The 14,244-nt window shown below is 36.4% G+C and overlaps 1 protein-coding gene across 3 annotated transcripts in view; it reads right to left on the bottom strand.

Annotated features, from left to right (window-relative positions):
- Positions 1–4,637: 4,637 nt before the first annotated feature.
- Pak3 (p21 (RAC1) activated kinase 3) overlaps positions 4,638–14,244 on the bottom strand; it is a 112,014-nt gene continuing 102,407 nt past the window's right edge. For all 3 annotated transcript variants that reach the window (XM_048335765.1, XM_048335763.1, XM_048335764.1), the window contains exons 14-15: positions 6,527–6,664; positions 4,638–5,188 (exon numbers count right to left, since the gene is read on the bottom strand). In XM_048335765.1, coding sequence (XP_048191722.1) covers positions 5,099–5,188; positions 6,527–6,664 — 228 coding nt within the window. In that variant the 3' untranslated portion in view covers positions 4,638–5,098. The remainder of the gene's footprint in view (positions 5,189–6,526; positions 6,665–14,244) is intronic.

Consider the following 14,244-nt stretch of genomic DNA (forward strand, 5'->3'; position numbering starts at 1 on the left):
GAAAGGTTAAGTGACTGTCCAAGGTCACACAGTAAGTAAGTTAGGAATAAAGCCCATATTAGAATTCAGATGTCCTTACTAGGCTAGTATCACTTGTACTACATCTGGGACAGTCTGTGGTACATAACTGAAGAGCATAGTACCCGCCTTACTGTTGGCATTACGGGACAGCATTCACTTGATGGCAGCTTCTGAAGGAGACACTGATGCACTAACCAGATCTATAAGTTAATCTTGCACATTCAACCAAATTAAGTGGCAGTAAATGCTACAAGTTAAATAGTATACTTAGTATGCCAAGGTGTGCATGTGGCAGTGATATCTCAGTTCCCACATTTGCAGATTCACTTACCTAATGTTTAATAATAAAAAGACATTCCCAATGCAGATGAATGAGAGGTTGGGTTAGATATATTGGGTCACTCACTAAAAGAGTCTGGACAAGAAAATGAGTGAAAAAATAAAAGCTAACCAAGAGAAATATTGTAACAGAAATAAATCTTTTATGAAAAATTCTTTCATAGGAAAAATAATTCCATTATTTCCAAGGCCCCATGTATTTCCTTCCAAAACCACATGCAAATATATGTTCAGAATTGTGTGTTAAGTTCACTCAAAATCCTAGGCCCATTAGGCTGTCAGTTTATAAACAATGAACTTCAAGTCCTATTGCTCTGAGACTGGGAGATGCTCGCACCATTAGCCATACTTTTGTTTAACTAAAGATTAATCACAAATGGTTCAAAAAGGGACCGCAAGTTTCAACCAGGATATTAGGATTATGACTTCCATAAGAATGGCTTGTTTAAAAGCCTGTGAGTTTTCTAGGTATAAGGTCTGCTTTTAATGAAACTTAGTATTATTCATGAGGCCATTCATTATTGAACTCATCACCCAAAACTTCTTTAGTGAAGGAGAAGGAAATTCCTCTCTTTTGGTAGATGCTCTCCCTTTCTCTTAAAAAGACAATAACTGCATGGATCAATAACTTAGCAGTACAAAATTATATAGAGACCATTCTAAGCCAAAGGGAATAAGACTGTAATTGAATGCCCACAGGCACAGAAAATTCTAAAGATTTGTTGTAATAATTTCAGTCAGGTTTTAACTGCAAGTCATAATTTCTCTTGAAATCAGTGGGGCCCTCTCTACAGGCCATCAATAGAAGAATCTTACCCGAATGATATAAAATCTTTTGGGATGAGAAAATGGTACCTGAACTTTTGGTACAACAATCCAGAAAGATAGCACTGGAAAAAATATCATCAAAGGGACTAATCAAATAGTCACACCTCCAGTCCAAAACAAGCACAATAGACACCTGGATGCCATGCCAAAGCAGAGGGCAGCTATTTTAAAGCAGAAGGATGTATCTGGAATTGTAATAATGACATCTCCCTAGCTTTGACTTAGTTAATTGTCTCCTAAGAAAGCACGTTCCATACCTGAGCGCGTGCCAACCTCAGCACCCAGGCAAGTATAAAGCCTATGAAATATTTGTAACTAGCAAATATCTGTGCCCTGCATGCTCTGGGCTCTGGCCAGAAGACATCTGCTTCTAACATCTTTTCTATGTTTCTATGTTTTCCTTTCTGATGTTAACTCATCACAAAGTAATATTATAACAATATCAAAGAAAATTCAGAAAGAAATTTTTTATATAATTGCACCACCCTAACACAACTGATTTCAATTTTCTGCATTTTCAGTCCTGTCCATATGCACACTCATTTTTTTTACATAGTTGTAATCCCTGTTTATGTGATTTAAAGGTGACTTTGTAGAATCTCTCTAAGAACTGGCAGCCTAAATAGAAAGAATTCATTAAGCAAAGGAATATAATTATTTACATGACCTTTGAGCTGAGAAATATCATTTATAGACAAACATCTCAAACTATCAAAACAGTTATATAGACAACAGGAAGCAATTTTATATTTCTTTTTCTTTTAGCAATGGAATGTGCTTCATAGGGGAAGGATAGATGTGAGGACCAAGTGGTGAAAAATCAAACATTGGTGTGCAATTCACAAGCCTGAAAGGAATTTGAATAACACAATTAAAGAATAAATACTTGAGTTAAATCTTGTCATGTGACTTGGCCATCCAGTAGCCAAAATGGAACACGGACACACGAATATTTACAATGACACATAGACAAGATCAGCAAGAACGAAGTCATTACCCAACATGGTGACTGATTTGAGGGGACTGTATCATCCCAAAATCCTCACAGGATTATGACAACGCACCGGATCCTTGCTACGACATTCGTGTTCTATTCTTTCTTAAATAAATAATCTCTACTGTGCTTCTCACCCTTCCCTGATTTTCCCACTGCCCTATCCTATCTCTGGATATTTTGGAATCAACATTCGACCATGTGCCCTCACTATCTCAGGGCACTGTAACAGCATTAAAGATCTGGACAGACTCATCTCTGTCAAGATGAGTTTTTAAAAATCTAAGGAAAGGGAATAAACTTAACTATCTGGAGTCCAAGTTGTGTAAGGGTTCCTTTGTGAATCCTTCAGCATCACTTTTGGCACGAGAAACAGCTTCTCTTTAATACTTATTAGTAATATACATAACTCTCCAGCACAGGGAAGGGGCTTTAAAAGCTGCTCTCATTTGAACATTTACATGTAGATAAATCTGTAAGAGCAATGCCAATTGGGGTATATCATTTAGTATTTGTACCAAGTAATGGTAAGTAAGTAGCTGGCTCCTCATTGTTAATAAGCTGAACTGAAAGCAGAAGGAGAAGCCATTTCTCTGAAAGACCATTACTCCAGGGTCTTTAAATATATAAGGGATGCTAATTGACAACTAGAACTTCCAACCAGGTGATATAGGCTCTCTCTACTGGCAACACATAGTCACCAAACTATTGAATTTGATTTGCACCCCAAGTATTTAATTGAATTCCCTGGCACTATGAGTGAAAAATCCTTTGATTTTTAAATAGAACAGAAATTAAGGCCTCTGTCTCTTATTAGAGCAGTGTGGCATTATAATGTTAAGCGAAGACACATCTTTACAAAGTATAACATAGTATGCTTCAAATTAATATTATCATTTGATTTTCTTTACACATTTATTAATCCCACTGTGGATATTGTCATGGGGGGAGGGGTGTCAAGCCCCTTAAACTTTTTATAGTCTAGGAAAATAGGAAACCCATCAGTGGTATCTTCTAAACATGAATATGTGCATTATATGGTTAGCAGAATTCTAAAGAAAGTGCTTTCATTTTAAGAAAATGATGGATGGATGGATGGATGGATGGATGGATGGATGGATGGATGGATGACTGAGTGGATGGATGAACAGATAAATGGCAAGATGGATGAATATATGTACCTCACAGAAGAGACAGGTTTATAATATTGATCGCTTTCCCCCTCTTGCTGAATGTAGATAGTTTTTATTCAGATTCTTTATATATTACAAGAAGCCTTCTATAGCATGGACTAGCTTTCCAATAGCTTAGCAAAACAATTTTCCAGGACTTATAAACCTCACGATACACTAAAAGAGAAGCATATCCTTTCCTATGTAGATACCTTCCAGTCATTTATCTACTCCTAGAAGATTCAGGAAGTTTTAACTTTTGAATTTTTAACATATATATGTGTATATATATATATCTGTTTTATATACTTTATAAAGAAATAATAAGTTTTAGAATTTTCCCTAAGACACAAAAAGAATTCAATTGCATTGATTGATTAATATCTCTTACTATACAATGGCAAATCAAAGTGATTTTTACTGGGGGCATTTCAAGATATTTTTGAACATGCTTTTGCAATACCAAAGTCCAAAAAACTAAGTACAAACATATCATATTCTGAAACAGAATTTGATACCCATGAGGAAAATAGGAACAAGCATTTGGAGATATATCTTATAAGAATTGAATGTTTACTAGATTTCTTTTCTCCAGATCATTAAAAAACTTTGAAAGTATTATAAATTGTCAAAATAAAATAATTTTTAGCATAAAGAAATGTTGGCTGATGGATCTATGTGTTTTTTTTTTACAAAGCATGTGTATCTGTTCCATAGCACAGGAGAGAATTCAATTATGTACGTCGAATTTTGTTGACTTAATGTCCAACAAGTGTTTAGGTATTATACTTGCATCTTGCTTTCCTTTTGGCTCTTAGAGAAACTCCCATCTTTGCTTAAATATGGATTCTCCTATCAGAATTTCCAAGGTGCACAACTTGGACTCACCCAACAGAGATGTCACAGTTTCAGTATGAACTTTTTGTAGTATCATGAAGATTAATAAGCTGGTTCACATGACAAATCAACTGCCTCTTATGTGTCCTTTCAAAATATGACAGGATTTCACTATTTGAGTTTCTTTAGATATATAGCTTGTAAAAGCCTCTCCTGAACACCCTTACTCCTCTCTGCTTTCAGAAAATGCCTTAAATGAATCCTTTTCCAATACAAATGCAGAAAAATAGGTACACAAACCAAGCCACCACTATAGAAGAAGAATAAAAAAATTGCAACTCTATTAGGGCATGGACTTCCACATGTTCACATAGTACTTGCTCTATTTTTTGTTTGTTACATTTTCTTTGTTTTATTGTTTTTTCTTTGCATTTTTCTTTCTTTTTAAAAAACATTTGACATATTTTTTCTGGACATCTAATGACAATGCAAGTGAAAACATCACATTGGGTAAGGGGTTTGAAGGAGGTTTGAATGCAAGAGGGACTACTCTCTAACTTAAAAACAAACACAACACTATGAAGAGGGAGTGTGCATCTTTGAGAAATATTTTTCTTCAAAGTGAATGCACAAGATGAGGGGATTCACTACTGGCTCTTTCGCTTCACGGTAGAAGTGACCACTTGATAGTCACTTCGACATTGCTGCCCCGATGGGGCTGCGGTTCAGGCTTACAAATAAATTACATAGTCTGAGGGAGTAGGAAAAAAGGCTTATAAGAAGTATCTATTCATTTGAAAGTTAAAGAACTCCCCACCCCCTTTGACTGTCTTGTCTTCATCTTTCCTGCAGCAGTTTTATTTCAGTCTTACTCATGAGGGAGATGGAGAGGGTAAGGCTTGAAGTCCTAGCGGCTGCTGTTCTTAATTGCTTCCTTTGCAGCAATAATCAGAGGAGTCAGGCTGGAGAGAGGCTTGGCTAATTTTAAAAATGGATGCTGCATGAAGAAGAAAAAAATTACTGGAATGCTTTCTCCCAAACAGTATATTGCTTTACCTCTTCAAGCAATCCTTTCTTCATTAAACTGCATTCTGTATACCCAACTAAACAGCATTTAATGAAAAAAAAACTAGGGCCAGTTTTTGTCCTTCAGATTATATGTTTTTTTCTTTCAGTGTCATGAAGCCTGTGGAAAATGCCTGGCATAGCTAGAAACTCTTGTGTTTCTGGTAAATCTTCACTGAATTTGAAATAGACATTGTGATTTTCTTAGATCTATGAATTTATCTGGGGCAGGGCTCATGCTTGAAAATAAGTCTTTAATGGACCACTAAAGAATTTTACTCTGAATTCAACAGCTTCGAATTGGGAAGTGCAAGGTTGTATCTCCATCATTTTTCTTTTCTTCTTTTTAATTTTTATTTTTTTAATGCTGGTACAGAGACTTCAACACAGGCTCTCAAGCTCTCACTTGGCTTTTTTGCTCAAGGCCTATATTCTACCACTTGAGCCATACCTCCACTTCTGGCTTTTTGCTAGCTAGTAAAAGATAGACACCGTGCGGATTTATCTGCTGGGGCTGGCACTGAGCTGCAATCCTCAGATGTCAGCTAGGATTAACAGGCATGAGGCACGAGCACCAAGCCCCCACCATTTTTTCTTTTAGATACTCTATGGTACTTAGTGCAAGTGACTAATCTTTCCTTCTTTGAAATGGCTTCCTCATTGGGAGCCTGTGACACTGTATTTTCTTGGGCTTTTCCAATAAAATACTGACTAATCACTTTCCATCTTTTCGTTGGGTTTCACTTCCTCTTCTGACCTCATACATACCAGAACTTGACTCTTAATAGATCCTTTTTCTAATTTAATTTCTCACTTTCATTGTTTCAGTGTATCATCATCAACTTTCTGGAGATGACTCACAAACTTGATCTTTCCTGAACCCTGGCCTTACTTCTCTAATTGCCTACTGGATATTTTATATGGAGTGTTCTATCACATTAAATTCAACATTTAAAACATGTTAAAAAGCACTTGCCTAAAGAGCATGTGCATACAATATCCAGGGGTACAAAAATGCAACACCAGAGGGTCACATTGTTTTTTCCTTGCAAATGAAAACTTCAGAAACACAAAATGGATTTTCAGATTAAATCTCCAACTTCTCAGAAACGAAGCAAGATGTCAATGAACCATGTATTTAATGCATGCCTGTACTTATAATTGCCTAACTCAACATACAGATCTCTTGACAGCACTCTGTTACTGTCACACACTGAGATGGAAAGCTCAATATAACTCTCCTTTTGTAATTGTTATATTTTATTTTCACCTGCAAAAGCTCCTTGGCAGATCCTCGCCTATCCACATCCATCTCAAGACAGCGATTTAAAAAGTCACGGAACACAGCTGACAATCTCTCAGGATTCTGGAGCTCTGGGGTCCCATTAGTGGCTATCAGATATAATGCCTGCAGAAAAAAATAGAATCTATTCAGCACATACATATTAGGCTCGTGGGTTAGCACAGAATGCACAAGTCAATTTTCTTCAAATTTATACTTTGCATATTTATTTATTTATTTATTTTTTATTTTTATTTTTTTTTTGCCAGTCCTGGTACTTGGACTCAGGGCCTGAGCACTGTCCCTGGCTTCTTTTGGCTCAAGGCTAGCACTCTGCCACTTAAGCCACAGTGCCTCTTCTGGCCTTTTCTATATATGTGGTGCTGAGGAATCGAACCCAAGGCTTCATGTATAGAAGGCAAGCACTCTTGCCACTAGGCCATATTCCCAGCCCCCACTTTGCATCTTTAAAATTCTATCTTATATAAGGCCAGTGGCATGCATTTCAATGTTTCTGTAACATTTAGAATGGTTAGTATTGGAAGTAAGAATATCTATAAGTAGAATTGGGATGAAAAGAATAGATTATAAAATTTGAGAAATTAAACAAGCAAACAAACAGATGACAACAGTGTATGGATGAGAGCAACTGCTGGTGGCCAAGTTTGCAAATACTTTTGGGAGCTCTAGCCCTATTGGTTTATATTAGAGTTCCCATGATGTTTTGCCTAAAATGAGAGGAAATGAAAGAAAATTTGACACTACAAGTCTTGGTACCTGAAAATAATGTAGTCATAGTAAAAATATAAGTTGGTAATATTTGCTAAATACCTCCAAGATTATTTTCATGTAAGACCAAAACTGAGATACATTAACTCATGGTGTGTTGACAGAATCACAGTTTCTAGACTTCAAAAAAGAGTTTGTCCCATCCTTGAAGGTCCTTAGTAGCTGAACAATCTGACCATTCTTCATGCCTCCCATGAACAAACAATTATTGAGCATCTAGTATGCATCAGGCATTAGACATTAGTGGTCCAAGATGGTAATTTTGCTTTCAAAGTTCACACAATTTAGCTAGGGAGGGAGACATCTAGAGAGTGATAGGAACTAACATAGGAAGTTACACAGTACCACATGAATACAAGGATAAGGCAATTTACACCAGAACTCAGGAAAATTCTTAGAGGAAATTGGCATTTGAACAGGGTCTTAAAGATTATTTGGAGTTTGCATGCAGGTATAATCACCAACATTATGCCTGCCCATATGACCATCCCCTCATAAATCTATCTTTTAAATTATGTTTTTGTTATCTTTAAGTAGTTGTTCAAAGGAGTTACTATTCAACAAATCAGTTCACAAGTACAAGGCATCTTGATTGATATCACCCCTTTCATCTTTTTCCCTTATTTTCCCCATTTGCGTGTGTGTGTGTGTGTGTGTGTGTGTGTGTGTGTGTGTGTGTGTGTGAGAGAGAGAGAGAGAGAGAGAGAGAGAGAGAGAGAGAGAGAGAGAGAGAGAGAGAGATGGTCCTGAGGCTTGAACTCAGGGGCTGAACACTGTCCTGTGTATTTTCGCTCAAATCTAGTGTTCTGCCATTAGAGCTGCAGCTTTTTTTCCAGACATTTTTTGGTGTTTAATTGAACATAAGAGCATTAACGACTTTCCTGCCCAAACTAGTTTCCAATCTAGATCCTCAGATGGCAGCCTCCTGAGTAGCTAGGATTAGAGGTGTGAGTCACCAGTGCCTAGTTCAAATTTGTTAATTTCATAGGATATGTACTGTTGTAACTGCATTCTCCCCTTCTTCCTCTCATTAATTTACTTCTCTCCCTTAGACCTCCTCCCACATTTCAAGGGCCAGTTTTTTGGACCCTTAACTCTCAAGAAGATATACTCCCTCCTGAAGTCCCTTAGGCTTTGCAGGAAATTCATCATCCTTTCTCTACTATGGCTCCTAATATAATTACCACAAATAATTTTTTTAAAGTCCTTGCCCACGCAAGAACATCTGGTGGTAAGTAGAACAAAGCTGCTTTTTTCTCAGCACTGTATCTTAAATATTTTTTGATGTTTAAATGTTATTCATATATATCATTTTAATGACTGTGCAATAGTTTATCAGGTGGATACACCATAAACATTCATATTGTAGCCAATTAAAAATATTCATGTCACAAAAAAAGGTCTAAGCACACTGACATGTAAACAGTTTTTGCTCAGTGGTCAGATTATTGGTGACTTACTTTTTAAAATACACTTCTCAATTTACCTGTAAGGTTTTTGGTATCCAATCTTCATCTATTTTGCTTTGTCCTCCTAGGACTAAACCTGCTTTTCATCAAGTACTACCCTTTGAGGGAAACAAAAATCCCAAGCTATTTCTTTTTCAATTACTGTTTTCATTTTAAGTGATACAGTATTATTTTCAACTGATTTCCATTGCAAACATCCACACTTTCAGTTATACTGTGGGCTAAATTGGCCTTTGTGGACTGGCCTGGAAATCTAATCACCATGGATAATGCCACTTCTATGGGAAAATGTACTCTGAGTTCCAAATAATTAACTTAAAAATGAACTTTTGGAATACAGCCTGTGTGTAAGCTGGAGACTATCTTCATATAAAAGAAAATTACTACCCACAGCCTTCTTAATGAGAAACAAATACAGTTGTAACCAACATAACAATGACAGCAAAAGGGATTCTTAGAGCAAAGTCAAGACCTAAATGAAGAAAGACTGAGGAAAAATAAATCAACCATAAATAAACACATGTTGGTTTTATCTGAGCTATTGAAAATTCAAAGAAAATGAGTTGCCTACTGAATATCAGTCTAGTGACTTCTATACTTGGTTACTTGTGACATAAGTAAAACAGCATAAGAGCATCCTTGAGTCCTTCCTCACTCGTAACCTCCCTTTATAATAATCATTCTTTCCATTACTCTTTGTGCCTATATCTATTTCCACATTAGGTTATGAATACTTGCTCCTTGTTTGCAGTGCTAGCTTTTCTTTTGGACCAAGTGTCCATGGAAAGTAGTAACTGTGTCATCATCCTCTCTAAATTTAGGAACAATTGTTTCAAAATAGGTGCTTAATGAATATTTTTGTTGGTGAATGAAATGGAGGCCAATATGTATACATCTACTTGATCTAATAATCTGAGAGATTGGTATAGAAGCATAGAAGCATTAGAGCTCAGAACTTAAACTATTAAAAATATAAAACAATACACAAAAATGAATAAAGTACCTTTTCTGAGTTGATGAGCCTGGCACATGATAACCTTTGACTAGCCTCTGCTCATTGTAGGAGAAAGAAGGGAGTTCCTGGAGCAGTGTAATAAGGAGTTGCTATTAAAGGGAAGGAAATACTGGGTGCTGGTGGCTCATACCTGCAATCCTAGGTATTTGGGAGACTGAGTTCACTTGGTTCTTTTTCAACTGGTATCTATATGTAGTAGCACATGCCTGGCATGCTAATCTATGTGGAAGGCTAAAAGTAACAAGAGGAATGCAGTTCCACCCCAGACTAGGGGAGACAATTATGCAAGACTCCATCTCCATGGACAAATGCCAGACACAATGGCACATGTGTATCATTCCAGCAAGTAAGGGAAGCCTAAGGTAGGTGGATCTTGGCACAGGCCAAGTGTCAGTGGGAAGCAAGACCCTATCTCACAAATAACCAGTGAAAACTAGGGTTAGAGGCATGACTTAAAGGCAAAATGCTAGCCTAGTAAGGGAGAGGCCCTGTATTCAAATTCCAGTACTGGCAATTCAAGGAGGGAGAACTAGAGAAAGATGAATACAATGTGTCTAATATGGACAAACTCAAAGAGCAAAGGAAAAAAATAATTATTTTTTTGGAACTGGAAACAATCCAGAAACTTCTCTTTTCTGGCTAACTTAGAGCACAGAAATTTCTCTTTATTAATCTACTAAAAACAAACTAACAAGCAAAAACACAAAATGGTATTTTTTTCCCTAAGATGAGGCAATATGAGCTTCATCCTAACTGGCATTATTTATAATGTAGAAAAAGACAATGAATGGTAGAAATTTTGGCTTTATTGTGATGCACACATTAATTACTCATATGTAATATTTCAGAATTCTGCATGATAGCTCTATTTAGGTATTTATCTTGACAATTGCATGTATATATCATTTACCCTTATGTGCAACTAAATTTACCTAAGAACCAAGAAAAAACTAGTTTATCCAGTTGAAGGGATAACTCAATTTACCTTATTGGCAATTTCCTCAAGTTTGGAAAGATCAAAGCAGTCATCATAGAAATGACCACATCTCTTTAAAGAAGTTCCAAAACAATCCATATGTACCCAATAAATTTTTGCTAAGTCAGTTTTGCAACAGAACTAACCATTTAATTAAAAAAGCTTTAGTTTGTGCCTTCAGTTCATTTATAACAGTTTATAAAGTTTTGTTAAAACATAAAAAACCCAGCCCAGAGGACTTACATAGAAATGTATTAGCAACTATAAGAGACTTCAGAACCAATACAAAGACACACTTTACAAACAGAATAGGGTGAGGTAAAAAATAACTCAAGTACTGGGTTCCAAAAATCACATTTTGCATGGAAGCTGTCATACATTGTAAGTCGCCTTAAGACCTAGTTCATCCAGATCTTATGCATCCAGAGTCCATTATTTAGACGGCAGCACAAAATTACCTCTATTTTCCCAGTCTCTAGGGTAATTCTAACAGAGACAAACACAAATATTCAAAAACTAAGGAACATCTTCCACGAACAACTGCCTTATTTTATCCATTTCTATTTCTACAAAGGAAGCCAATTTTTTTGCAGCCAATCCTTCCTAGCTTGGAAATGGGGAGTGAAACACAGGTGTCAACTTAGAGAGATTGCATACTGTATTTCTCTCTGCACGTGAGAAGGAATTTTATATATAGCCTGTACATTCTGGCATTGTCTATAATTTGCTGATGTCCGGATTCCTTTCTTATTTTAGACTTTTCAACTCAGTGTTTTATAGGCAAGATTTGGCAATGAGTGACTTGACACTTTATGACTTAATTTGCTCACGACCTGAGATTTCAGATGTTATAGGCCAGAATGTATTGTTGCTTATGATGTATTGATAGATTTCAGATGGCCCTAATGTTTATTTTTCTTATGAAAAAAGTAAACAGGTTCCAATCTGCAAAATAAATCACAGTGTTGTAAGCAGCATTGGACCCCATACTTGATTCAGCTTGTCTTCTTTGATAGCGGTGTGATTTATTTTAGCTTCTTTCTCTCTTGCATGGAAATTCCCATCTGTCACCCAATTATGAGAAGAACTGTTGTTATTTTGTTGCTTAATCCTTGAAAAACCATTTAAAATAAATTCATGGATTTATTCCCTTATAGATTAATCGGTAATTAATGAGTGTTTGCTAATTAGGTCAGTACTATCTGAAGTGATAAGGAGATGGACATGCGAATTTCCCTGATTTGATTAGCATGTTACACTTTACCATATTATTAAGTTACTTTAAAATTAAAATAAATTAAGTTACAAATGAGAAAAATTATGTCTTCTATATTTGACACATTATTTTCCAAACCTCCCATTTGTTCCTCAACCCACACCCAAGTTCCTGTCATAGGTACCATTTAGCATTGTACATTTGTTCACGTCTCATCCCAGAACATTCGAGCTGGGAGGAACTAACTAAATTCCTGGTTCTTTGGGACTTTTTGAAAGTACCATATTTGGATTAAATCAAGCTGACTGATGTGATCTGTGAAACATGCATTATTGTTCAGATAAACTGATTTCAACTTTTGTTACGTGCAGCTCATCAGCTGAACAGCATTGTATAGAACAATATATAACCTTTTCCATCAGGTGCCAGCATGTAATCAAAATACACAAAATCAAAGGAAGGAACCCACAGATTCCCTCTTTACCAAAGTAAGTCTCATGTGATAGCAATATAGAAAATGAACTAGTCTAATTATACTACTCATCAGAAACAATAGGAAATGGAAGCTCAGCAAGAGGTAACCTATACAAAGTCACAGAATTCTGGACTGATATACTTGGGAACAGACTTCACTCTTCAACTCACATAATATATAAAGTTAAGTTGGAGAGGGAGGGAAAGGGAGAAAAACGAGAGGTTAACCTTGTTCGACAAGAAATGAACTCACTGCCTTACTTAGGTAACCCCTCTGTACATCACCTTGACAATAAAATTAAATTAATGAAATAAAAAATACATATAAATACACTAGAAAGCTCCTTTTACATTTTTATCACATTTATTGGTCACTTTGCTATCTGAGTAAGGGGGCATTTTTTTATTTCCCTCAAAAATACAGGAAAGAAAGAAATTACAGGGAAAGCTGAAGCAAAAAAAAAAAGCCTGATTTTTGAAATAAGGTTTAAACTCTGACTTTCTCTACAGCAAAACTAAAATTTTCTTAATGAATTTAACCTTTGCAGAGACTTTCTCCAAGATATTTCATAGTAATTTTTTTTTTGCCAGTCCTGGGGCTCAAGCCTCAGGGCCTGAATCTTTGGCTTCTTTTTGCTCAAGGCTAGCACTCTACCTCTTGAGCCACAACACCACTTCCGGCTTTTTATTTATGTGGTGCTGAGGAATCGAACCCAGGGCTTAGCTCATGCTAGGCAAGCACTCTACCACTCAGCCACATTCCCAGCCCCAGACTAACTTTTTGTAAGAATGCAAAAGTTTTTTTTTTAATGATGTTGCTACTAGATTAGGAAAGCATAAGTCAAAATGACAACAAAGATTAGAAATAATCTTAATTACAAAGAAAACCTGATAATCTTGGCAGTCATTTCTCATTAGCAAATGCATGTATCTCAAAAGCCATGGGAGGGTGAAAAGCATGTGAGTGGGCATTTCAGTGGGCAAATGTACATCTCATAATCTAAGATTATTATATTTAGAATAAACTTTCATTGTGATGGACTTAACTACTCATTATGGGTATGAGAACTATTAGGGCACTAGCCATACAAATCCCTGGATTATACTCAAACTATGCTGAACAGACTCTAAAGAAAGGGAAGGTAATCATAGGATAAGGAAATGTCAGTCTTGGCCAACAGAGAGTCTCTGGTCACCGTATTTTAAAACCATCTTTCCCTCCTCTTCTCTAGGTCAGAGTTTCTTGGATTTTACTTTGCTGTGGAATCAATTTCTCATTTGGCTGTCTTCTGCATCATCACTCACCAGTGTGAGCTGTCTGCTTCTGAACTACAATCTAAATGAGACTTGCAGCTTTCCTATGGCTAATTCCCATTTTCCTATGCAGAGTTCTTGACAACCAATGTTTCTTAAGAGCTGTCTCTCTTTTGACAGGCGATATTTTTGTTTCTGATTAAAAAGAAACCCTGTTACTGTTGTATAATTATTTTACTTGTAGGTAGCCCAACTCTCTCCACACACACCCTCCCTCGGCCCTATTTTTCAGCATAGATTAGCCCTCAAAGTAATAGGAGTGTCAACAACTCATCAATAAACCTTGCTGCTCCATAGTTGCTTATGGAAAAAGAAGGGAATGCTCCCAGTTCTTCCTGAAATACATTCAAAACAATATTGACCAAGTGCTAGCAGAGTATGCTTGCTTCTCTGGTACTCAGGAAGTTTATGTCTGACTTTAATTCCAAATGAGCACGCGCCATCAAACCCAGA

Source organism: Perognathus longimembris, chromosome 28, assembly GCF_023159225.1.
Source record: "Perognathus longimembris pacificus isolate PPM17 chromosome 28, ASM2315922v1, whole genome shotgun sequence".
NCBI classification, from domain to species: Eukaryota; Metazoa; Chordata; class Mammalia; order Rodentia; family Heteromyidae; genus Perognathus; species Perognathus longimembris.